The sequence below is a fragment of the Vulpes lagopus genome, chromosome 8 (assembly GCF_018345385.1).
Source record: "Vulpes lagopus strain Blue_001 chromosome 8, ASM1834538v1, whole genome shotgun sequence".
NCBI lineage: Eukaryota > Metazoa > Chordata > Mammalia > Carnivora > Canidae > Vulpes > Vulpes lagopus.
The window spans coordinates 70,731,976-70,757,134 of NC_054831.1; the positions used below are offsets into that span (position 1 = coordinate 70,731,976).

Consider the following 25,159-nt stretch of genomic DNA (forward strand, 5'->3'; position numbering starts at 1 on the left):
GTAAGTTATCCGATTCTCCATCTCTTCCCTGGAAATAATCCCCACGGCATCGAGCCTTTTGTCATCAGGAACCTTGTCCATGATCTATTTTCACTTAAATGGTCTCTTTAACCTAGCATCAACTGTGAGAAATGTAGCTGCCAAACTCCTGGCTATAACAACTTGTATGTGAACACAGAAAAGCCAACATTTGGATAGTCATTCAAAAATAATCAAATGACTTAAAGTATGTTTTGTGAGAACTTTAAGATTGATGGATATGTCAAAGAAACTGTATGTTCTTGAACTTCCTAAACTCAATAGAAGCCTACATATTTCATAAGGGGTTTTTTTACTATTTTTTTTATTACTAAGGTTCTTATTTTGTTATAGTTAATCAATATAATACCATTATTTCAGTAGAAACTAAGTTATCTTGGTTAAATAAAAAGTTCCCAAGGCAGTATTATCAGATCAGGAGAAGAGTAGGAACACATCTTAAGCTTAAAACACTGCTTACTAATTAGCAGCTCTTTATGATTAACTCAAACACAATAATCACTTCAAACCATTTTAACACTTTAAATTATCTGCTTTTGAGGCAAATCAAAGTAATGGTAGTTCCAAACTGTTTAACAGCCAGATACAGCAATCTGTGTGAATCCATTAAGAATTGTTCACCTAAATCGGGGTTGGCAAACTACAGCAAAGCTAAGAATGGTGTTTACATTTTTAAATGATTGAAGAAAGAATCAAAAGAAGAATATCTCATGGGAAATGAAAATTAAATGAAATTCAAATGTAAACACCCCCAAATAAAATTGTATTGGGTGCTATGGACTGAATGTTTACATCCTCCCCCCCCTTCAAAATTCATATGTTTGAAATCCTAACCCCATTGTGTTTGGAGGTAGGGCCTTTGGGGGATGTTTAGGTGACGAAGGTGGAGCCCTTATGAATGGGATTAGCACCCATGTAAAAGAGACCCCAGAGAGCTCCCACCCATGTGAGGACAGAGAGAAGATGCCATCTGAGAACCAAAAAGTGGGATTTCATGAGACATTGATTCTGATGGCACTTCCAGCCTCCGGAGCTGTGAGCAATGAATATCTGTAATTCATAAACCACCTAGTACGTTACTATTTTTATAGCAACCCAAAGAGACTAAGACACGAACACAACCATACCCATTTGTGTATGGTCTCCATGAGTGCTATCTCATTACATTGGCGAGGTTGAGTGGCTGAGACAGAGACCGGGTGTCCCCACAAACTGAAAATACTTGCTGTCTCACCTCATACAGAAGAATTCTGTGATCCTTGATCTAGAAGACATTCAACAGGGAAGGTCTTGCCATTCTAGTACTAGAACGTAGATTCTGCGCTCATGCTCTGCAAGGCTGAAGGGGGGGTGCCTGGCACAGCCACAGTGTGCTACTTCCTGCCACCTGGGTAGCCCTCAGCATTTTGCTAGGAGTGAGTATTGATGCTCAGACGGGTAACACCTTTGTTATAGGGCAAGACTTCAAACTCTGTAAAGAAAGATGAAATTGCTTTTAGTTCCATGAGACTTTTATTTGAAAAATAAATCCACATTTTAACACTATCTCAAATACTTCAATCCATGACTGCCAGATGACTGAAAGTTTATTCTGATGAGAGGGACCTAGAGATGCTCCCTTTTAAACACCATCAGAATGGAATCAATATTTGATGCTGCCATTTATCACCATTGTCTTCTTTTCCTTTTTCTTATTCTTTTTTTAATGGCTACAGTTATCTTTTTTTTTTTCTTTCCTTTTGGAACAAGCCAAAAATTTTCCATTATGAAAATTAGCATCTCTATACTTCAACCCACATGTTCGTCAGATGATGACCTAATAGATTAGCACTCCCTTAGAACATAAGTAAAGAAAGTTGGATTTCGTTTAGTGTGTTACAGCAGTTTGAACTGACTCATTGTTATGTGCACTCTCCATAAAAAGAATTTTTTTTAAGAAGTGCAGCTTGCATATCCTAGAATTCAAACCTCTGCTGCATGTCAGTACCATGTTAAAGTGCCACTTGATTTGTGCCCTTGATTTGCAAGGGAGGACTCTGTTTAGTGAGCCACAAGTCTTTACTTTTGAGGAATGAGCAGATTTCTTGAACTTGCAGTCTTCCAACTGTGCTCTTTTGTAAAGTAGAAGCATGCCAGTGCCTGGATCATGGGTGGAGGCCGGGGGCAGGGGATAGGCTAATGTGGACAGACACGTTCTCATCACTCATGTGCAGGGGTGCAGTTTGAAGGAAGCAGTTTTCCTTCCCCCCTCTGGCACACGAAGTTTCACTGGTCATGGTGAATGCATCTTAGATGAGGCTTTCTGGGCAGTAGGAGATGATTATGTCAGCTTGCTTTTACAGGCATTTGCCCTCTCGCCTAGAACTGGGGCAGCAGATGGTTGTCCAATGTTTTGGGTTGTCAGACTGTGATCTGACTCGTTGCCCTGGGGAATGGTCACTTCTGAGCATGCAAACCAGGTCAGTGGTTTGGATTTAAAGTGACCAACTAACTGGCAAAGAAATCAACATTTCGGTTCCTGGACGTGATAAGTTTCTGCTGTTTGAAGATGACTTGGGTTATTACTGGATTTGAATACTCTCATCCTAACGAGATGACAGAAATAAAAGCATCTTCTAAGTGAAGCTACATTGTAGAATCCAGTTTTAACTGCATTCCCAAAACACAGCCTGCGGAGTGTGTGTGGGTTGCTATAGAAATGGCAGTTACTAAACCACCTCTTGTCATGCACGTATGGTGCATATGTACCAGGCACTCGGGATCCCCACTCTCAACTGGCCTGGAGTGGATTGGTCTCCGCTTCAGATGGTGAACAGTACTGCTCAGGCCGTGCTCTTTGAACTAGTGCATTTAGGTAAGTCTTGGCCAGCCTGCCCATGAAGGTGGGGCCTGATTCAAATTATAGATCTGGATGTTTTTTCCATTTCATTGTTTTCTGGAGGGGAGGAAGGGATGGGAGTTCTTAAAGCACTAAATTATGCTTGGAACTTTCCAGAAATGAACATAATATCACTGCCTTATCGTTTTTCTCTCTATGCCCTGAGCACACGTCAGAAGGGAAGGTGACAGATGGAATACTGAGATGCAGAGATGGAATTAAGGATGGGGTGGGCAAAAAGAACAAAAGAAGGGAGTTCAGGTTTCTAGCAAGTAAGTGTGTACTTACATGTGTGATGTTAATTTTAGAACCATACATGCCGTCGTTTATTTTTTCAAAAAGAACAGACTCCATAGTTAAGAGTATTGCAAAGAAAGCTGACTTACTATTTAAGTGTGATGCCACTTTGTCCTTAAGAAAGGTGACATGAAGTAGGCCTTCTCCCAGTGCAGGCTGTTTCTCAGAAACAAAGAAATAACTCTCAGGAAAGGAGTCTCCACTTTCCCAGATTTTAAAATTGCCCATAAAAGTGAATTCAGGCTTCTGCTAGGTACGTAGAAGAAGCCAAGGTAAAGGAAGTCGATTGAAATGATGTATTAAAGGACAGAAAGGAACACTTGGAGGGAGATACAGGACTTCATTTAGGTAAAATGGTGGCAATCCCGTAGAACTTTAGTTGACCAGAAATCTTGGCTGCCACATGGCCAACAAACTGGTGTGGTTTTGAGACACAGATTGCCATCTTTTGGCCACTACCCACCATGAGCATCACAGCTGCATGGTCCGAGGGGAGTGCGCTCAGGCTGCCCACGGGGAGAACGGAGGCACAGTGATCTCAGAACATGGACATTTGTTTTTCAGTTGTTGCCTAGCAACTCAAAAAAAAAAAAAACATTCTTGTGCTATCAGTCCATTCCTAGGAGTCATTAAGCCGTTTGTGTTTGTAGCCACCCCCTAACCCTAAAATGAGAATTTTCAGAGAATAATGAATGCCATCACATTAGCCACATTGTAGTTGTGGTTCAAGGCCAGTTTTGTTTTGAGACCTTATTGTTACAGACTTAATCTTTCCTAAAGTGTCATTTTATACAGAACTAGAACTCCCCATGCTTGAGTATGACCTAAACAGTTTTTGGCAAGCTTTGCAAATGACTGTTGCCCACTTTGTGGTCTTAGAGTGTGTAGAGATCAGTATGATTCTCGTGAAAGGAAATGTATTTTACTGACAACTCTTAATTCCCACTGATGGAATATTCACATTGTGAACTTTCCATGGCAAATATGTATCCCCCAGCCGGCCTCCCCATCACCTGGGCGCCTCCAAGCCCCTTGCTTTGCTGCTGCCCCTTGGCCTGCATTTTAAGCAATGTGTCTAACATTGCTCGTTCTAATAGCAGCCTGGGTGATAAATAAGAAGGTTGAAGCTGCCATAATTTTCTTTAAAACCAAATAATCTTAAAATGTATTCTGTTTTCAGTTCTCTCCACTGAAATGGACAATTAAAGGGAAAAGTATTTTTGATAGAATATTGCCCTGGTAGTACCATTATAGCAGGAGTCCCTAGAATATAGGCAGCATGAAGCCCAGAAATTGAGACAGCTTAGACTTGGATACTGGCTCATCCTAGTAACCAACTAGGCTATTTAGTTTTGTATTTTGAGCAAATCCCTTAACCTCCCTGGGCCATAAAATGGGAACAGCACCTGGCACTCGGTAGAGAGCTCTGTGCATGTTAGCTATCATTATTATAATCATCACTGCTAGGATGCAGCCCATATTTAGTTTGTGAATTTTTGGTGAAGCATGATGTAAAAAAGGACAGGTATGGTGAAGTCCTGGCATCTTTAAATTTAATATCCATTCTCAGCCAAGGCTGCTGAGTGGCTCTTAGGCCCCAGGTATCCGGTTTGATTGGTTGGTTCCCTTGTTTCATATTTGTACTGGTTGCTCCATGTTTTGACTGTCATTGCTGTTTCCCTTTTCAAATAGCTGTTAAAGTTCGGAGTAGGTTTTAATCTGAGCAAAGCAGGCACATAAGTCCCCTGGTGGGCTGAGCAAGTGTTTGCCCGGTGTCTGAACTCCAGACCAGCCCTGCTCTGCCTTCCCACAACTCCACACCCTTGATCTTTACAGCATCCCATGTTGTCCTCACAATGCTGAGGAGGAGAACTTGGGGTGGATGAAGATCCCAATGTCCAGGCTTTCCAGAGTCAGACTGCAAGTTTTTCAAACTGGAACCTGTTGGCCCAAAGAGCTTCTTTGGTGTATGGGAATTATCCAGAAGGATTTTAAAATCTGAGGTTTGGGGTTTGATAATAATCTTATAAAACTTGGGATGCCTGAGTGGCTCAGTCAGTTAAGCATCTGCCTTCGGCTCAGGTCATGATCTCGGGGTCCTGGGATCAAGCCCCACATCGGGCTCCCTGCTTAGTCGGGGGGAGTCTGCTTCTCCCTCTGCCTTGTGCACCTCCCGCGACTTGTGCTCTCTCTCTCTCTCTCTCTCTCTCCCTCCCTTTCTCAAGTAAATAAATAAAATCTTTTTAAAAAATCTTAGAAAACTTAACATGAAAATATTCAGCAGCATCAAGATTTGATACAGAATTTAAAGTCATCAGATACTCTCATTGCCTGAATATACACTTAGGAATAGACTATTATTGGATAGAATAGAATCTCAGAGAGAGAACTGAACTGGGGTGGGTCGCTGTCGTTTGTCAAGGATCCCCACTGTGTTAAGCAAAAGTATGATCAAAGTGTATTTAAAGAGGAAAATTTCTTGGCAAGTTCAGCCAGAAAGAAGGTAACAAGAGAACCAAATCTTAGGCACACCAGGCTCAAAAGAAGCCTCACCCTATGTCTCTATCATGTTTATGTTGCAAGTGATGAGTGCCCTAGAGTCATCAGATACTACATTACGTTGCTGGGTTTTATTTTAATTTTATTTTGAAATTGGATAGTCTTTTTTCTGTTTCTTCTTTAAAATTGTTTTGGTTTCAAACTTTTGTACGAGCTACACTCTTTTATATTAAGATATTTTTAACACATAATGACTTTTTAAATAAGTTGAACACATTGCACAAGGATTTTGTTTCCATTCTAAATTAATTTTGTGCATTAATCAGGTCTGGAAATCATCAGAAGGAAAGATAGTCCTGGCCTGGTGTCTATTTTAGGCAAAGCTTCATCAACACTCCAGATTTAATCTTGGAAATATGTGCATTACTGAGAAAACCTTTTAAATAGGTCATTTTATCTCTTGACATTTTTTTTAAGATTTTTTATTTGAGAGAGAGGGAGAGAGCACGAGCAGGAGGGGCAGAGAGAGAGAGAGGCAGAGAGAATCCCAAACAGACACCGAGCTGAGTGCAGAGCCCAACTCAGGGCTCGATCCCGTGGCCCTGAGCTGAAACTGAGAGTCAGACACTTCACCTACTGTGCCACTCAGGCGCCCCCCATTTTATGTTTTGGAATGAAATCCTACCTCTTAGTCACTCTGCCCTTCGAGCAGTACCAACCTTAAACTGAGCAAGAATGACGGCTGCTCTAACCGCCCCCACCCCACTTTAGAGGACCTCACTCTGATCCTCATCCAGCTGTGCCCTCTCCTCATGGGATAAGCATCCACTGACCCAAAGAGATGTGGCCAACTAGAATCTGAGACTCCTTTCTAGAACACCCTCCTGATACTCTAGACTCCAGGGTCCCCTGCCCACACAGGCCTAAAGTGGTTTCCAGGTGCTCTACCCCCAAGGCCTTTTCCCAAGGGCAGACCTCTCCACCCATATACATGTGCCATGTGCATACCCTTAGGCCAGAAGGGTGGCCAAGGAGTGACTGCTGTTTGGGTCATGAACTTGGACATGGAGTAGGGATCCACATCCATGTGCACGAGGGTGGGGGAGTGAGTTGAGAAGGGATATAGGTCTTAGACCAACTCTCCTCCTCCCATTTGTCCCAGCATGTACTCTGAAGCATGTAAGAATTCCACGTTGAATCCTAGACTTTAAGTTCTATAAAATGATGGCTGAGAGGGTAGGACATCTTCCTATGTTGATTCTTTTTGGCCCGTGTCTGGAGTCACTCCATTCAGATTCTTTGTTTACACACGTACACATGCCTATATGGAACACACACACACAGCAAACCCAGCCTACGCAGAATGCACTCCATTCAAGGTATCCACAGAAGCACCCTTGCTTGTTCTGCAGCATGACAAGTGGACGCAGTCGTACCTGGCAGCCCAGGCATCTCCAATGTGCAATTCGAAGTTGTGCCTAAATTGTAGGGAAAGAAAAAATAGGATCATGTGGGGAACACTCTCTTCCCCCTACTCATTCTCAGCTGAGCTTATCCATTCGCAAAGCAGGCATTGCTATAAACCAACATTTTTCATCACTGTTCTCAAAGCAGCCGTGGAGATTGAGAGCTACCATCTTTCTTAGAAAGACGGCAAAACTTGGTACATGCACAGCATCCCAGGGAATGCAGGAGACACACAAAAACATGCTTTCCCTCAGACTTCAGGTCCCTTCCTTTTTTAGTGCATCAGATTTTTGCGCATTCCTGCCCCTATGCCAAGACTTGATGTGGCTTAATAGTATAATGGGCTAAATCTGGGAATGCAAAACAGCCCAGTCCCAGGTGTGTTTGATTTGGCCCATACAGTTGGTTTGGGGGCAGTTGTTTGTTTACTGTTTTAATTTACTGCCAACATTTAAAAATGAAAGATTGCCATTGGAGTTCTTTTCTTGGCTTCTCTTTTCTTAGAATTAAACAGTTCATTCATTCCAGCATATATTTATCGAACAGCTTCTTTGCGCCATACTTCTTACTCTGCTGTTGGCTCTTGGGATAAAGCAATGACAAAACAAGTCCAGGAAGGACCCTATGGTTATGAAGCTTTTGTTCTAAATGAAGGAGACAGAAAGTGAGCCAGTTTGCTTCATAAAGCCTAAGTACCGTAAGACTGTTGGGTAGAGTGATGTCAGAGAGAATGATTGGCTGACCAGAGCCTTTGGAGAAGTGACATTAGAGCTGAGACCCTCTAGACCCCTAAGAGCCTCATGGGAATATCTTGGGGACTGAACATTCCAGACAGAAAACACTCAATAGTCAATGCAGAGGTCTTAAGGTTGGGATCGATTTGGCCACATTTGCAGCAGCCAGTTGCATGAGCAGCACTGCCCCTTCAAGCAAGGGCACGACAGCATCTGTAGGCATTTGAGTTTGCCAACTCCTGCCTGGTAGTCTGACAAGTGACTGGGTTATTTTTTAAGTATTAGTTGAAATATTTCTAAAGTTGTTTCAAGCACTGGCTTCCCAGGTGATGAGCCCTGGCAACATGGTGGGAAATGGCATCAGGATTTTGTGAAAGAATCGCCATCCCCACAAAGGTGCCAGTAAGTTAGAGCTTTGCTACTCAAAATGTGGTCCAGAGATGGGGAGCTTCTTGGAACCTCAGACCCACTAAATCAGAATCTGCATTTTGACAAGATCTCCATTGTAATAGGCTCTTCAGCAAGCACTGGTTTGGAACATCTTTCCGTATTCCGTACAGATGTTGTCAACTTCTCTGTTGTGCTCCCCTCACTGTGCAGAAGTTTTCTAATGCTGAGAATTAGTGGCTGTGCCTCCCACAGTCCTGGTCAGCTCTCTCCACCCAGTCCCTTCGGACTTATAATTGCAAGAGGGATATTGGACTTCGTGGGTAATGAACAAAATTTCTCTCCATATGGGCCTAATTAGCCTGTACTCTATTGACATACAGTATCAGAATAGAAATAGCGACTTTCTAGAAATTTTATATACCTATTATAAATCCAAAATTCTCTCATTAAATTTTATTAATGCTATGATGTATCCTAATACTTCTGACTACCTATTTAAGTCCTATGCTTTCTCTGACTTTGCCAGAATCTTTATGGTTTCCCATTACTCTTTCTAAACCTTGGTACAATAAGGTTTCTGATGGCTCATCTACAGCTTAAAGGAAAAAAAAAAAAAGAAGAGTCACTTACTTAGATTAAAGTTATTTTTAAGAACCTACTTCTCAAAAATTTGCCTAAAAATACCCAGGGAACATGTTGTAGCTGCATACAGATTCATTTCTTGTTTCAATTTCTAATAATTCAGCATATCTCTGATTTTATGCTTCAAACAAAAGGTCATTGGTTGTAATGAGTTGCCCTTAATTTTATTATTTAAACCATCCCTGAATTGTACTTGCCCGAAGCCATAAGAATCCAACCATCTGTACTAAACTTTTGCTCTTCCGTTGAATTGCTTTCAACAAGAATGGTTGAATAATTGACATCAGGTAAATACTTTGCTATGTAATTAACAAGAAATGTTTCCCCCTCACAGATTTCATGGAAAAATAATTCCAAAGAAGGAAACACAGCTACTCAAAGGCATGGACTTGAATTTGGGGGAAAACATGAAGGCTACCCCACAATGGCATCAAAGTAGAAATTGTCACTGTTTCTGCTAGGGCTTAGGGTGATAAATGTGACTTAGGGCTGATGGAGTCCTATGTTCTGATTTTAGTGAGGGATCCTGGCACAGATTTGTTAGAGAACGCAGTAAAATAGACTTTGGCCTTGATACTTGTGTATGCACAGCTGACAGAAAAGTATAGAAGAAGTTATACCCTTTGATAATGCAAATGAAAGCCCTGAAAAGTAAGTCATCTAGATTCTAGAGAAATCCAGCATATTCAGGAAGTAAGAGAGACTCTGTGATTAAAACTAGCGATGAGAGGGGCGCCTGGGTGCCTCAGTAGGTTAAGCATCTGCATGACTCGGGTCGTTATCTTATGGTCCTAGGATGGAGCCCCACATTGTGCATCACTTCAGGCTCTGTGTTCAGCGGGGAATCTGCTTCTTCCTCTCCCTCTGCCCTTCCCTCTACTCGTGCATGGACTCTCTCTCTCTCTCTTTCTAAAATAAATAAATAAAATCTAAAAAAAAAAATAGTGATAAGCAGTAGCAACACTTGTCTACTTCTTAAGAAATTGGTTCTCAAGAAAAAAAAAAAAAGATTGTTCTCAGAAGAGCCAGTGCCCACACTGTGCTAATTACTGAGCAAGAGTTGCTAGAGCTAGAGTGAGGAGATGGTTACTGGCTGTGGCCAGAGCTGAGAGGCAAGCCAGCCGTGTGTTCCTACCAGCAAGTTCATGTCTAGATCACACATGTGTGTGTCCCACCTCTCACAATCCATGTTCCCAAGTATCTCGCAGTAAAAATGTAGGTGTAGGAGTAGAAATAGCTATATTTCACAGTGTGGCTCTTCAGTACTCACCCTTTAACTGATAGAACTTCTTGGAGGTGGGTTTTCTGAGTGGCCGTGGAATTTCTTCATGAGTCCCAGCGTCTAGACCTAGTAGAATTCACTCCACTTCTCTCACAAGAGAAATGCATCAATTCGAATATGTTAGCTGCACGAAGTAGGACACCCAACTGCAAATACCTAACTGCTGAGGTATTTATTGGTTACATGACAAAAGCCACATGAACCAGCTCCAAGATTGCTCCCAGGGGTCCGGGACATCGGCCCAGAGGTCCTCTCCTGTGCCATCCTCAGGGTCCCCAGCGTTCACACAGCTAGAAAGTGACAGAGCTGGAATTCACATTCAGGCTTATCTTATGCTGGGGGAAGCCGTCCATGCAGTCAGTTGGCCCTTTATAATGCTGGGCCGAGTTGCGATGCCTGATGTGGTGACATCTCTCACTGCAGTGCAGTGGCTTGTGCCTCTGTGCATTGCCTAAGACCCAAGGTGTCAGCTTCAGCTTGTAATTAAAGTGTGGGTTGTCACTTACAGTTTCCTTTTCAAAATCAGTAGTGCTCCTGATACTGGGGTTTTCTGCTTGTTATCAAATGCCGAGATGAGTTAGCAGGGCCGCTAGAATAGGGACTTAACCGGCAGAATAAATGTGGCAGCCAAGAACCAGCAAGGTGCCCTACAGGGCGTATTCAAGTTAGACTTGTGTTATGAGGATTTTTTGTATTTGAAAGTTTTGATAGCCATTTGTTAGGTTTTTATTTAATGCACTTTTCTTTATATTTTGCAAATAAAGGCTGGTTTCATTACTGCTTGGTGACACAGCAAGAAGGTGGCACTCTTGGAGATTGCTAGGAGAGTCCATCAGATCTTACAGGCAAGCAGAAGGCATGTCTTTTTCTGCCTGTCAATTACTGTGTATAATAATCTTTGTGGTTAAGCGTAGCTTCCAAATTGAGAACTCCTGGTGCTTTATGCACCACGAACCTTGCCAGCTGAATACAGAACTGATTCATTTTCCAAAGATTAGGACGACTTCTCAACAAAGTATGTATTCTTGAAAAAAAAGCCCTAAATCTTTCTGTTGGATAAGGTTTAACTCCAGAAAATGATAATCCAGACAAAAACTGATGTGAGGGTGTAGTGTGGAAGGAAAGAAACACTGAGCTTGGATTCAGAACATCACGGTTAGATAACTGGTTTTGTTACCCATTCCCTCACACTGCCTGAGGACACGACACTGACACGATTTTAAGAAGGTGGGTCATCTAGTTGCCAGTGGCAGGCTGCCCTGGGCATGAGAGTAGGGGGTGTTGGTAGGGAGGGAGCAGAGTTGATAACAGCAACATTGATGACAGCATATAGGAAAGGAAGGAGGGAGGAAGGAAGGGAAGGAGGAAGCAGGGGAGAGAGGGAGGGAGGGGGAGGGAAGGAGGGGGAACAAGCATGGTGTGGGAAGCAGTGTCTAATGGAGGAGGAAACAACTACTTTCCTCAGTAGGGACCTAAGGGCATCTATATTTTTGAAGCCAGCATTGTAGTGGATCATGATCATGGCCCCGAGTTATCCTGAAAAATCAAAATTATATTCAATTTCATAAGGCAGGAGTAAATGATACTTTTTAGGATATTTGTTAAATCTTCCATTTCGAGTTTTGGCGAAGAAAACCCGAGCTGTATAGAAGAGCTTCCAAATCATGTTCCGGAGATGTCCTTGGGGTCGCTGTGGCGGCCAGGTTTGGGCATGGGGAGGTGTTCTCTTCAACTTCATGCAGAGAAGCTGATCTTTCATCTTTTTTATATATTAATTTCTGCTTAAGATTTCATTAAAGGGAGAGCGTTCAAATGCTTTAGGAAATGATTTGAGGGGCCTCAGTGGTCGAGCATCTGCCTTTGGCTCAGGTCGTGAACCTGGGGTCCTGGAATCGTGTCCCACATCAGGCTCCCTGCAGGGAGCCTGCTTCTCCTGCCTTATGTCTCTGCCTCTCTCTCTGTGTCTCTCATGGATAAATTTATTTTTTTTTTCTCATGGATAAATTTAAAAAAGAAGAAAAACACACATATGCAGCTGACAAAGTTTACATTACCACCCTGTCCCAATAGGACAGTTACTTTTCTCTGTTTCATATTAAGATTTTCCTTAAATGTCTGGCAGTCTTGGCTGTTTGATCAGGTTTAGCAGGATTACAGGGTGTTAGAAGCTGAGCACATCTAAGGAGATCTGGCTGGGAGGTTTCCTTGGGGAAGCCCCACATCAGAAACTTTAAATCTTGGGGCATTGGGGGGGCATTAGTTGAGCATCTGCCTTTGGCTCAGGGCATGATCCCGGGGTCCCGGGATCAAGTCCTGCATCGGGCTCCTTGCAGGGAGCCTACTTCTCCCTCTGCCTCTCTCTCTGTATGTCTCTCATGAATAAATAAATAAATAAAATCTTTTAAAAAGGAAAAAAGAAATAAAAAAGAAAATGATTTGAAAAGTCCTGATCTAGAAATTTCAGTAATGCAGAATTTCTTTCCTTGGTGATGCCAGAGGGGTCCTGCATGACCTTCACACACACACAGTGCCAGGTAACAGGCGTGCCACAGACCTTGGTCAGAGCACAGGAGCCACCGGCCTGCCCCCTGCAGACCCCTCAGCAGCTGGCCAGCTGCTGGGCACAGTAGCCGCTGGGCTGGAAGGACATGGGGCCTGCCTGCACCCCTCCGCTAGGTGACCCACCGTGACACTCCGTGCATCCCAGCAGCTGCCTCGACCACCCACTGGTGAGGAGGACCCCGAGAGAGTCTGGCAAGGCCTCCACGGGAAGGGATGGGAGGAGGATAGAAGGAGTCGGCTGGGCCAAGGAGAAGGAGAATCGCAGGCCTGCAGCGGGCCTAAGGATGTAGCCGCGCCGGGCTGCCCGGAGGACGCTGGGGCCTTCGCCACGTCTGGGCCACAGAAGAGACCCAGCCTACCCAGGCAGCGTGGAGGTAACGGGCCGGAGCTTGCATCTGTCCACGGGCAGGTGCGAGCCCGGCCTAGAGGAGAGGGACCCCCAGCCCTGGCCCCCTGGCTGCGTGCTGTGCCCAGGGAGCCTTACCCAGCAGAAGAGACTTCACAGAGGTGTGTTTGTCCTGCGGGCCGGCCCCCCCAGTGATGCCCCCCAGCTCCGGCTCCCTAATGGGGAGCACAGGATTGATTCTCTTGGTGTGCGCTGGCTCCTCAGGTGGGGAAGTCGCCCTCATCCCGCCGCACCAGGCTCTCCCTAATGAGAAGCATATGTCCTCGCACACAATTCATTAATTCTCCTATTCCCCGTAGCCTCTTTCCTCCCACAGAACGCGGAAAGCTTGGAAATGGCTTTTGCCAATAACAGCATGACTGTTTGAATCCTGAGATAGTGTCACCCTTGATTCACTGAAGATGTGTGCATTTTGCAGAAAACTTAGGCCAAAATAAATGCCTCTTTCCCAGCTGGCTTTGTTCCCTTCAGTCTGAATTTTACCCACACTTCTGTAAGGAGCTCTTTCCTGACAACCACACCCAGCTTTTCACAGAAGGTCATCTGCTAGTTTTGGGGTTGCATGTCGAACCTTCAGTCATTCTCAAATACTATTGAGCTCCTATGCCAAGGATATTTCTTGGTGCTGGGAAGAAGACAAAAGGAAGATAGGACCCGGGCCCCAACTCCTGGAGCCTACAGGCAGGAGAGAAAGGAGAGAAGGCAAGAGGTCCGCCAACACGTTAGCCACTGAAGCAATGTCTTTTCTGGAAAAGTAACACAGTGACACATGCCCTAGGAGTGCTGAAGCATGGGGAGATCCTGGAGTTCTGGAGGCATCAAGATGAGCACATGACGGGACTTGAATCTTGAAAGATTCTTAAAAGAAGTAGGTTTCTGGAAGAGAGAAGCAGCATGGGAGACGAGAGCACCAGTGGCCCTGCAAAGCCACAGACTTAGGTCAAATGTACACTGTGTGAGCTGATGTTCGAGAAGCTGAGGGTCTGAGGGAGGTGCTAGAGGGCGCAGGTGGGCACAGGAGCTCTGACAGCACCGTGCCTCCGCTTCCAGGGCCCATTTTTTTTTCTTTTTTTAAATTAAGCTTATTATTTTAATTCCAGCTGGTTAACATCCAGTGTTATCTTAGTTTCAAGTATGCAACGTAGTGACTCAACAATTCTCTATGTTACCCAGTGGTCATCCTGATAAGTGTACTTTTAATCCCCTTTATCTGTTTTACCCATCGCCCCCACCCACCACCCCTCTGGTGACCGGCAGTTTGTTCACTATAATTAAGAGTCTGTTTCTTGATTTGTGTCTCTCTTTCTTCTTTTTTTCCTTTGCTCATTTGTTTGGTTTCTTAAATTCCACGTATGAGTGAAATCATATGGTATTTGTCTTTCTCTGGTTTATTTCACTTCCCATTATACGCTCTAGCTCCATCCATGTCAGTGCAAATGGCAAGGTTTCATTCTTTTTGTGATTAATATTCCATTGTAGATAGATTTACACCATCTGCTTTATCCACTCATCTATCAATAAACACTTGGGCTGTTTCCATGATTTGGCCACTGTAAATAATGCTGCAATAAACATGGGGGTGAATGTATCCCTTTGAATTAGTGTTTTTTAGGGGGTAAATACCCAGTAGTGCAATTACTGGATCACAGAGTAGTTCTATTTTTGACTTTTTAAGGAACCTTCATACCATTTGTAATGGCATCCAAAGCCCTTCCCAGCCCTTCCCAGGCAGACAGTAGACTCCTTTCCAGCCTGTCCTTCCGGTCCCTCCGGCCCCACCCCGCCTCCATCGCATCCCCAGGCATCTTACAAGCTGTGCTTCCCTTGCCTTCCTGCACACCTCTTCCTCCTCCTCTTCCTCCTGGTGTCCTCTCCTCCCCCGGCCCCAGCTGACAGTGCTGCTGGTTCTTCAAAACCTGACTCATCCAGAAGCCTCCTCCACCCTCCCTGTCCTCCCAAAGCAGGCGTGCAAAGCAGGGGCCCATTCGCCAGCCACTGGCCTTTCTGGCTCCTGCTGGCACCACTGCCACCGCTGCCGAGCTGGGACCCTCCAGGCTGGCTGGGGAGGACGTATTAGCTGGGGAGTGAGAGTGGGGGGCTCCATTCACCAGGCCCCCACTGTTTGGCTGGGAGATATTTTAGAAGTGTTTTTCTAGGGACACCTGGGTGGCTCAGCAGTTGAACATCTGCCTTTGGCTCAGGGCATGATCCTGGAGTCCCAGGATCGAGTCCCGCATCGGGCTCCCTGCATGGAGCCTGCTTCTCCCTCTGCCTGTGTCTCTGCCTCTCTCTGTGTGTCTCTTGTGAATAAATAAATAAAATCTTAAAAAACAAAACAAAACAAAAAAGTAAGTGTTTTTCCAGTCGATGTGCTTGTGTTGTAGAAGGCAGAGGCAACTTAGCAAGTTAGGTTTGAATGAACAGCAATTAGGACCCATGAGCTCCAGGTCTTTCAGTCTGGGTCCCTTCAGCCTAACCTTGTATCCACTCAGTTTGCAGAGCGTTGACTCAAGAATCCACCCTGGAAAAAACTGCAAACCAAAGAGAGCACACCACCCTCCTGGCCGAGGTAGAGACCCTGGCAGGGCTGCGTTGGGGGAGAGCTCCAGGGGGCGTGGGGTGGGGTGTGGAAGTCGGGGACCTCCAGCATGGGATCCCCAAGCAGAAAACCAGAAACGGCCGCCAACACTCAGCCCTCTACCTTCAGGGAAGCTTTCTTCCCAAGCCTGGAAAGCCTTAGCCAACGCCAAAGGTCCCGTGTTTCCATTTCCTCGGGGAGCTCTCGTTAAAAAACCAAATTCAGTGGCGCAAACTTGAAGATCTAATTGGCTTTATTAAATGATTCATGAATTGGGCAGCATCCCATCTAGCAAGGAGAGGGGAGGAGCCCTGCTGAGCTGAACAGGAGAAAGGCTTTTAAAGACAGAGAGAGGGCATCAATCGAAGGAAGGACTTAAAAAAAGAAGAAGGACTTTATTAGCAAGAAATGCACTGTTGAGGCAAGGTTGCCCCCCTAAGGGGAGCAGCAGGGGTCTATCAGGAGCTTCCCTGATATTGACCAGGAAATTCTGGGTTGACTGATTCAAGGTTACATACCTGCAGAGTTGCAATACAGTTAGGTTAGGTATGAAGCCTTGGTTTATGGGCTTGGGGCCCTATCTTAAGTGAAGCCATTGTCGGCCTGCGTTGTGTTTCTAACGCTCCACAGGACTGAGTGATGCTCCGAGTAGCTCAATCATCTCCGGGTTGGTGTTTTTCAGCAAATTAATCTGAATCAGGCCTCCTTGTTCTCATACTCATTTGAGAGACTTCCTAGTTTGTGTTCTCGCCTAATGTGAATGGCAATCCTCTCCAGCCACGATTCAGCCTGTTGCACGGGAAGGTCTGACCCTGCAAGGTGCCGGCTGACACCTAGCCTCTCCCGCCTTCCTCCTTTGTTTGACTGCGTTCTGAACTGAGGAGGTGGTGAGCGAGATTGGAGGCTTTGCCACAGGCACCTTTCCACCCACCCACCGCATTTGAATGTTGCTATGGCAACTGATAGGCCCTAGCCACAGCACCAAGTACTGTCTCTTGGGTGGGGAGAAGAGTCCAGTGTTGCCATCTCCTAGGAAAGGCAAGGATCTGGAGACCAGAGAGGAGAAGTGGTTGGGGCAGGTTTGGTGCATTTAGGCCTGGAAGGGACACGGTTGCACCTGTGGCCATTTCAGGTAGTGGGAGATTATCGGAGCAGGCTGCCTGGGCATTGAGGTGGGAGCCTGGTGGGCTGGGGTGGGGGGCCCTGCTGCAGGGCCCTACCAGCCCTCTCCCTTCCCTGGTGCCGCTAGCCACCATCACGGGCTTCCAAGCAACATTCTCTGCCGGTGAGACAGGTATCAGCCAAACGACCTTGGACATCGGGTCTGTGTCTAGAAAACTTAAGAAGGGAGAAAGTCACCAAACGTTGGGAAGGTTTATAGGAGATTCAGCAGGGTAGATGAGAAGAAATAGCACTGGCCCTGAGGACAGACAGACAGTCTGTTCTGTACCCCGGAGGGGCCTTAGAAGAGTTCCATGCCACCCCAGTCTCCAGTGTCCTCATCCGAAAGGAGAAAATAAGTCCTATTCTGTATAGAGTTGCTGTGGGGTTATAGACAATGCATATAAAACACATCTGTTATGATCGGCCTGTATGTAGTAGGTGCACATTAATGTTAAATACTTATTAATAATTGAAAGCACAGCATTACAGCACAGCACAGGACATACCGGTGTTTCCCAGCACTGGAATCAACTGGAAGCTTTTTAAAATGCTCATCTAAGAGGGAACACCTGGGTGGCTCAGCGGTTGAGCGTCTGCTTTTAGCTCAGGGCATGATCCTGGGGTCCAGAATCAAGTCCCACATCAGGCTCCCTGCATGGAGCCTGCTTCTCCCTCTGCCTGTGTCTGTCTCTGTCTCTCTTTCTCTCTCTCTCATGAATAAATAAATAAAATCTTAAAAAAAAAAAAAAGCCTAAGGGGCGCCAGGGTGGCTTGGTCAGTTGAGTGTCCAACTCTTCATTTTGGCTCAGGTCATGATCTCAGGGTGGTGAGATCAAGCCCCAGGTCGGGCTCTGCACGCAGCAGGAAGTCTGCTGGGATTCTGACCTGCTCCCCACCCCTCCCCCCGCACATGCTCGCTCTGTCTCTCTCAAAATAAATAAGATCTTTCAAAAAATAAAATACTCACCTAAACCAGGTTTACTGGGTTAGAATTTGCAAAAATGAGACCAAGAAATCTATATGTATTTTTTTAAACTTCCCTAAGTAATTCTGATGTAACCAGTGTGTAATTTTGGATAGGAAATTTGCTTATTTTCTTGAGATTGAAGAATATAAACAGTGCTAGATTCCCCCCTCCTCCTTTTTTCTACTCCCACCAGCCCTTGTCTTGCCACCTTCATTCTACTTCTAAACTCCAAAGCTTTCTGTTAGAATTATCTGTGTTTGGAAGCAGGGATGTCTGAGAAAGTGGTTGAAAGTAATTTAATCAGAATGGCGAAGGAAAAACTAAAGTTTCCATCTTCCCTGAAAATAGTTGAAAAGAAGGGCACCTGGGTGGCTCAGTCTGTTAGGCATCTGCCTTCAGCTCAGGTCATGATCCCAGGATTCTGGGATCGAGTCCCGCATGGCCTCCCAGCTCAGCAAGGAGTCTGCCTCTCCCTCTGTCCCTCCCCCCACTTTGCTCTCCCCGTCTGTCTCAAGTAAATAAATAAAATCTTAAAAAGTTTGATAAGAATCTACAGAAAGCTTATGCCATCCCTTGATGACATTTGGACTGTTTTGGCTACCTGATGGGTTACAAACATGACGTCTAAGGTTGTTGGTACAATATGTGTAAGCCTAAAATAGGAGTTTAGTGTGTGTACAGCTGAAGTTTTCTCTGCATCCCACAGGAACGTGGCTGAAGAGCGGTCTAGGCCTTGTGCACCAGGAAGGTAGTCAGCGGACGTGGACATACATTGCCCCCCAGTTGGGGTACTGGGTGGCAGCCATGTCTCCTCCCAACCCAGGTAACATGAAGCCAATACCCGTGGTGGTGGGCATTGGGTTTTTTTTTTGTTGTGTTTTGTTTTGTTTTGTTTTTTGAGGGTTCCAGCTAAGTATGCTTTTGAAAATTACATCAGGAGGGAGATCACATCTTACTCAGAAATGGTTGAAAAAGGCACTTGGCTGTCCCAGTCGGTGGAGCATGTGACCCTTGATCTCTGGATCACGAATTCAAGCCCCACACATTGGGCAGAGCGATTACTTTTTAAAAAGTTGAAAGTCTGAAAATCAAATGACAGAACTAAGGTATTTTGTGGGGGTGGGGGACTTCTGGTTGCAACTCTCCCATCTAGAATAAGCATAATGCACAGAACATACTCCTGTCTAGTCTCTGTTTTGCTCAGACAGCTGCCATAGGGAATTCCTCATCTGAAGCCCACAGAGGCGGTTTAGACCTCCTCCCTAATTCCAGAAACAGCTGTGGCCTGTTGTAAGAACATGTGGGGAAGGGCACTCCTCAGAATGGCCAGCGGACAGTCACCGTTGGAGCCTTCTTGGGGCAAAAAGCTTGATTTGGCATTTCCTAAAGGCCTAGAAACAATCCAGTTGAAAATAATCCAGTTGCTTTGTGTCCTAGAATAGTATTCATTTCCATTTAGGGTATGTGCATTAACTCATATTTTTTAAAGTGTGACTAAAAAAAAAAAACAATTTTTTGACCTATATGCCCACAGTTATCCCAATGAATATTCTAGAATTGTTTCTTAAAATAGTCATCTTTGGAGAATTCTTTCCAGTGATGGCTTCTGTTGCTCAGAATGACTTTAGAGTCTGTATCACTTGGACTGCCTTCCCTAGTGAAACATTTCATTGGTGGCAAATCTTTATGCTCAGAGGGTCCCTTTGATTTTTCTTTAGACATATCTAAAAGTCATGCACAGCCAAGACTGGTGAATAAAGTAGGTAATCGGGCTAGGTCAAAATGTGCAATGATGAAGTGTCTCCCATGATGAAGCAGTCCAAAATATCTTAGCCGTGGAATTATTGCTGGAATGAACACTCAGACTCCCAAAGTAACTGATTTGTTGGAGGTGTTGAAAAATCTGTCCCATTTACTTTATGTTCCTGTACTGAGAAAATGTCCATTTCATTTCTGTGTTTTAAGCATCTGCATTTCCCTTTGTGATAGTATTCTTGTAGCAGGAGAGGTGTGAACCAGGCACAGAAATGCTCCAGTCTCCAAATATGAAATATCTAGGATATGACTAAGAGGAAGGAAGGAAAGAAAATAAATTCCTAAATTACCCAAGAAGAGGCCACAAAGCCCATACATTACAGTTAACTTTCATTTGAGATCTATTTCAGACAACTGTGGTGTTCAGTTTGTCCATCACACCACCGATTAATAGATACTTTGGAAAGAGGGGAGAAAGAACTGCTTGCTGTAGGTCCACCAACGCTTCCTAGAAATGAAGGAAGAGACAAAAGTCTATAAAAAGCATACATAACACAGCCCCTGGTGGCATTTAATGTAAAAACACATATATTAGTAACCTCACAGCCATCCCTCTTATTAAAACAAATTACAGTGAGGCTGTGCCTTCATGAGCCCAAAACCAACAGGAAAATAATTAGGGCTTTTTCTTTCATTCTCCAGTTAAGAAGGAAATTAAGTACGGCTGTGAATTTTCTAGAGACTTCCATTGGCAGAAGTTAAGATAATAACATGTTTTAAATACTTAAAGGATTGAGCTTGAGTTCTTTGGGAATGATTTTTATGTGTACCTTGGATTTCTTGGTGGCTTCTGCCAGGGCATTGCCGTGTCTCTGGGGGTCATCTCCAGGAGGAAAAAATGTTTCTCTGAACGATTAAGACAGTATATAGTTGTAAATTATTTTTCCGACTTGTGTTCATCATATTAACTCCACTCACCCCATTGAAGTGAATTATGTTTGGGAGAGAATAGTGGTACCTTTTGAACTTAAGTAATGTCACTATTTTCAAAAACTTGTACACCTCCTTGGGTTTATCTAGCTCTGCAGTGGTCTCCTTCCAAAGATTTTTGAAGGAATCTATCACTTAAGATATCAAGAATCAGTAAGTAAATGGGTGTTTATGGTGCACAGTGAGCATAACCATACTGATCTGGAAAATATAATGAAAAATATATTGAAAAACCACATAATAAAAAACCACATTCCTTCCTTCCCATCTATGGGTGAACTGCCTGAGTGCCTGGACACCAATATGTCTCTCAAATATTAGAACTTGGGAAGGTTTTCATTGTTGCTGTCGATCTGTTGTCAGTGCCATTAAGATAGATTCTTACTGTTATTTATTGAACATAAAGAGTAAGTTAAACTCCCTTTTGGGATTCTTTACAACGTCAGTTAAGAAGAAAATATGTTATCTCTGGTTCCTCGTCTGTAAATTCCGAAGAGCTCAGTGGCCACGTCAGGTTAGCCATTTTGAAAAGGCACTGTAGGGGAAAATTTTATTTTTAAAAATGGAAGGCATTTTAGAAACACTTGAAAAAAAAAAAAAAAAAAAAAAAAAAGAAACACTTGACAACCCATAATAAGCTGTAGATTTTCTTTTTTTTTAAGTCACAGCCGATTTGTTTCATACATTTCAACTGATTCCTTTAGGCAAAGGGCCCTCTACGCAGGAATAATTATCCAAGGAGAATGAGAATAAAATCTTGTGATTTTTTTTTTTCTCCTGCAGTACAAAATCCCCAGATATTCAGGCCGTCTCTCTAAGCGTCCCACTCATTATCTTATCATGCATCCTTTTACTTTTATTAAAAGATCACGTCTTTAGAATGCTGAGCATGCTACCGAATGCAGCTCTCTTCCGGGGTAAGGGGAGACCCTTGACACTGCATTTAGGATTTGAGTATTCCGGCTCTCCTGGCCACAGCTGCTCCAGGGATCATCCTGGTAATCCCTTTTCATCGAGTGAAATTATGGTGATCTGTAAGCACGTCATCTAAAGGGTGTTTGCATCTGGTCCCCACTCCCCGCCCCACCCAGGAAGAGTAGGGAAAACATGCTCTCAGATTAGTGTCCCTCTTATCCTAAAAAGGTGTTCTCCAATCTAAAATACCCTTTTCTGACCTTCTAGGTCCCGTTGTCACACAGGACATTACCACGTATCACACGGTGTTTCTTTTGGCCATTTTAGGAGGAATGGCTTTCATACTTTTGGTTTTGCTGTGTCTCCTTTTATATTATTGCAGGTAAAGTTTTACCTTTTGGGCAATATCTTTTTTAATTTGGAATTTCTTGGGCAAGCATTGATATGAAGGCCTTTTTTTTTTTTTTTCCTTTCTCTCTCTGAATCAAGGTCCTTTTTTTCCTCATGGAAAAAATACCTAAGAACTGAACATTTGTCCTTAAAGTGTGAACAAGTGAACATGATGTGGGGGGCATGCTGTTTTATAAGGTTACTCAGAAGGGTGGTTTTGTTTGTTTTTTTACTTTTTTTTTTAAGTTTGACAGTGTCACGATTCATTCAGAATATTCCTGAACCCTGATTAAGAGATGATATTCTCAAGGACAAAGTAGAGCTAAAAATCTTATTTTGATGCTTCTGGCTGTTCCATTTCTGAGCATGTTTGTTGTCGACTGTTGGGTGACTGCTTGTGAATGCGTAACTTGGTTGAATGTATAACAGCCTGCAGGTGATGCTGTTCTGAATCAAAATAAGGCAGAGGGTGTGGGGGGAGAAGGCCTCTGGCTGCTGGTTAGTTGTTTTGTTTCTTCCTGTGGGAGCTGAGAATTGGGATTTTGCATGGAACTCTACTGCTATGAGATGCTTTAATCTTTGCATTTGGATTTTATCTCTGGTCGCAGGCGGAAGTGCTTGAAACCTCGTCAGCACCACAGAAAACTACAGCTTCCGGCAGCCCTGGAGAGTTCCAAAAGGGATCAGTCGACTTCCATGTCTCACATCAACTTGCTGTTTTCTCGTCGGGAGTCCGAGTTCCCTGGCCCGCTGGCGGTCACCAGCCACGGCCGCCCGGATGCCCCAGGGCCCAAGGAGCTGATGAGCGGGGTCCACTTAGAGATGATGTCTTCCAACGGAGAAGTGGACATGCACACCCCCATGCTGAAGCTTTCCTACAGCACCTCGCAAGAATTCAGCTCTCGGGAGGAGCTTCTCTCTCACAAGGAAGAGGACAAAAGCCAAATCTCCTTTGATAACCTGACACCAAGTGGGACGTTGGGAAAAGAGTACCATAAGTCTGTGGAGATTTTCCCCTTGAAGCCCAGGAAATCTATGGAAAGAGAGGGCTGTGAGTCCCCCGGCAACAGCGAATACAGGAGGAGCTACAACGCCATGCTTTCCCAGCCTTTGTTTGAAAAGCAGGACAGAGACGCTCAGGCCTCTGTGAACCATATTCCAACCGGCAGCAAGCTCACCATTCAGGAACATATGTACCCTGCGCCTTCATCTCCCGAAAAGGAGCAGCTGCTGGACCGCAGGCCCACAGAGTGCATGATGTCGCGATCAGTAGACCACCTGGAGAGACCCACGTCCTTCCCCAGGCCCGGCCAGTTAATCTGCTGTAGTTCGGTTGACCAGGTCAATGACAGCGTTTACAGAAAGGTATTACCTGCCTTGGTCATCCCCGCTCACTACATGAAACTCCCGGGGGACCATTCCTATGTGGGCCAGCCCCTGGTCGTTCCGGCTGACCAGCAGCTGGAGATTGAAAGACTGCAGGCTGAGCTCTCCAGTCCCCACGCAGGGATCTTCCCGCACCCCTCCTCTCAGATCCAGGCGCAGCCCCTGTCCTGCCAGGCGATCTCCCAGCAGCACTTGCAGGACGCAGGCGCCCGGGAGTGGACGCCGCAAGGTGCGTCCATGTCAGAGTCTCTCTCCATCCCAGCATCCCTGAACGATGCGGCCTTGGCTCAGATGAACAGCGAGGTCCAGCTCCTGACCGAGAAGGCTCTGATGGAACTTGGGGGCGGGAAGCCACTCCCACACCCCCGGGCCTGGTTCGTCTCCCTGGACGGCAGGTCCAACGCGCACGTCAGACATTCGTACATTGATCTCCAAAGAGCTGGGAGGAATGGAAGCAATGATGCCAGCTTGGATTCTGGCGTGGATATGAATGAACCAAAATCTGCCCGGAAGGGAAGAGGAGACCCCTTGTCTCTTGCGCAGAACCACCCAGCTGTCCAGGAGCACCCGCAGAAGGAGCCGAGGGCTGCGGACAGCGCCTCCTACACTCAGCTCGTGTACCTAGACGACATGGACCAAAGCGGCAGTGAGTGTGGCACCACCGTCTGTACCCCGGAGGACAGTGCCCTGCGCTGCTTGCTGGAAGGCTCTGGCCGGCGGAGCGGCGGCCAGCTGCCCAGCCTGCAGGAGGAGACGACAAAACGAACTTCGGACGTACCCCCGGAGCCACTAGCCAGTCCCGAACAGAGGAGATCTGCTCAGGAGGACGACGAAGAGGAGGACGAGGAGGACCAAGGAGAAGACAAGAAGAGCCCGTGGCAGAAACGGGAGGAGAGGCCCCTGATGGCGTTCAACATTAAATGAGCCACCGCAGAGCCACCCGACGGCGGAATAGGATACAGTTGCCAAAAAATTCTTTCTTACCCAAGCGTTGACCTGATTGTGGAAGGCGTCAGACGGCGGCATCCGGGGACGTGGACTTTCACTGCATCACGGTCCACCGTGCCCACGAGAGAAAGGAATTCAAGTTGTTACTCAGAATAAGGGATGATGCTAACGGGCGCCTCGCCTCCAGGGAGATGGCTGACCGCGGCGGCCGAGTGTTGCTCGGCGTCTCGGACGCGTCCACCCCCGCGGAGAAACCACAGGTGATGTTGCTAGGTTCTGCTGATAACCTCGGCTCTCCCTCAGATCCTGGGAGCAGATGAAACTCTTCACATTGCTTGAATCCCATTTTATCACGATAAGGCTCCTGTGAAGTTATTATTGAGAAATTAGCTTAGCACTTAGTGTCTCGAGGTATGCATTATCTCAAAGGAAAGCTATGCATCGCTGCTTCGTGCTCTTATTTTGCTTAGGTGTCTTGCGTTGGTTAGGTTTTGTTTCGGGTTTGCTTTTTTTTTTTTTTAACAACAACAACAACAAAAAAAAAAAAACCACACGACTTGGTTGTAAAGATTTTATTCGTTTTCATCTGTTCTGCTTCTCGGTGGTTTATTTCGGCGTCTCCTTTCGGGAACTCCTGAGTGTCATCTCTTAACATCCAAGCCTTTTAAATGAAATCGTACTGAAGTTTTTATCAGCTGAGAGTCCTTCAAATTCTGGTCCCATTAACTCCAAGTGCCTTTTTTACAGTGACAACAACAGTCCCTCACCTTTCTTCTCCTCCTCCTCCTCCTCCTCCTCCTCCTCCTCCTCCTCCTCCTCCTCTTCTTCTTCTTCTTCTTCTTCTTCTTCTTCTTCTTCTTTTTCTTTCTC

At 45.2% G+C, this 25,159-nt stretch overlaps 1 protein-coding gene across 3 annotated transcripts in view; it reads left to right on the forward strand.

Annotated features, from left to right (window-relative positions):
• The window catches only part of FAM171A1 (family with sequence similarity 171 member A1), a 128,985-nt gene extending 104,113 nt beyond the window's left edge, over positions 1–24,872 (forward strand). For all 3 annotated transcript variants that reach the window (XM_041766148.1, XM_041766150.1, XM_041766149.1), the window contains 3 exons: positions 18,612–18,728; positions 21,833–21,947; positions 22,564–24,872. In XM_041766148.1, coding sequence (XP_041622082.1) covers positions 18,612–18,728; positions 21,833–21,947; positions 22,564–24,265 — 1,934 coding nt within the window. In that variant the 3' untranslated portion in view covers positions 24,266–24,872. The remainder of the gene's footprint in view (positions 1–18,611; positions 18,729–21,832; positions 21,948–22,563) is intronic.
• Positions 24,873–25,159: the final 287 nt, after the last annotated feature.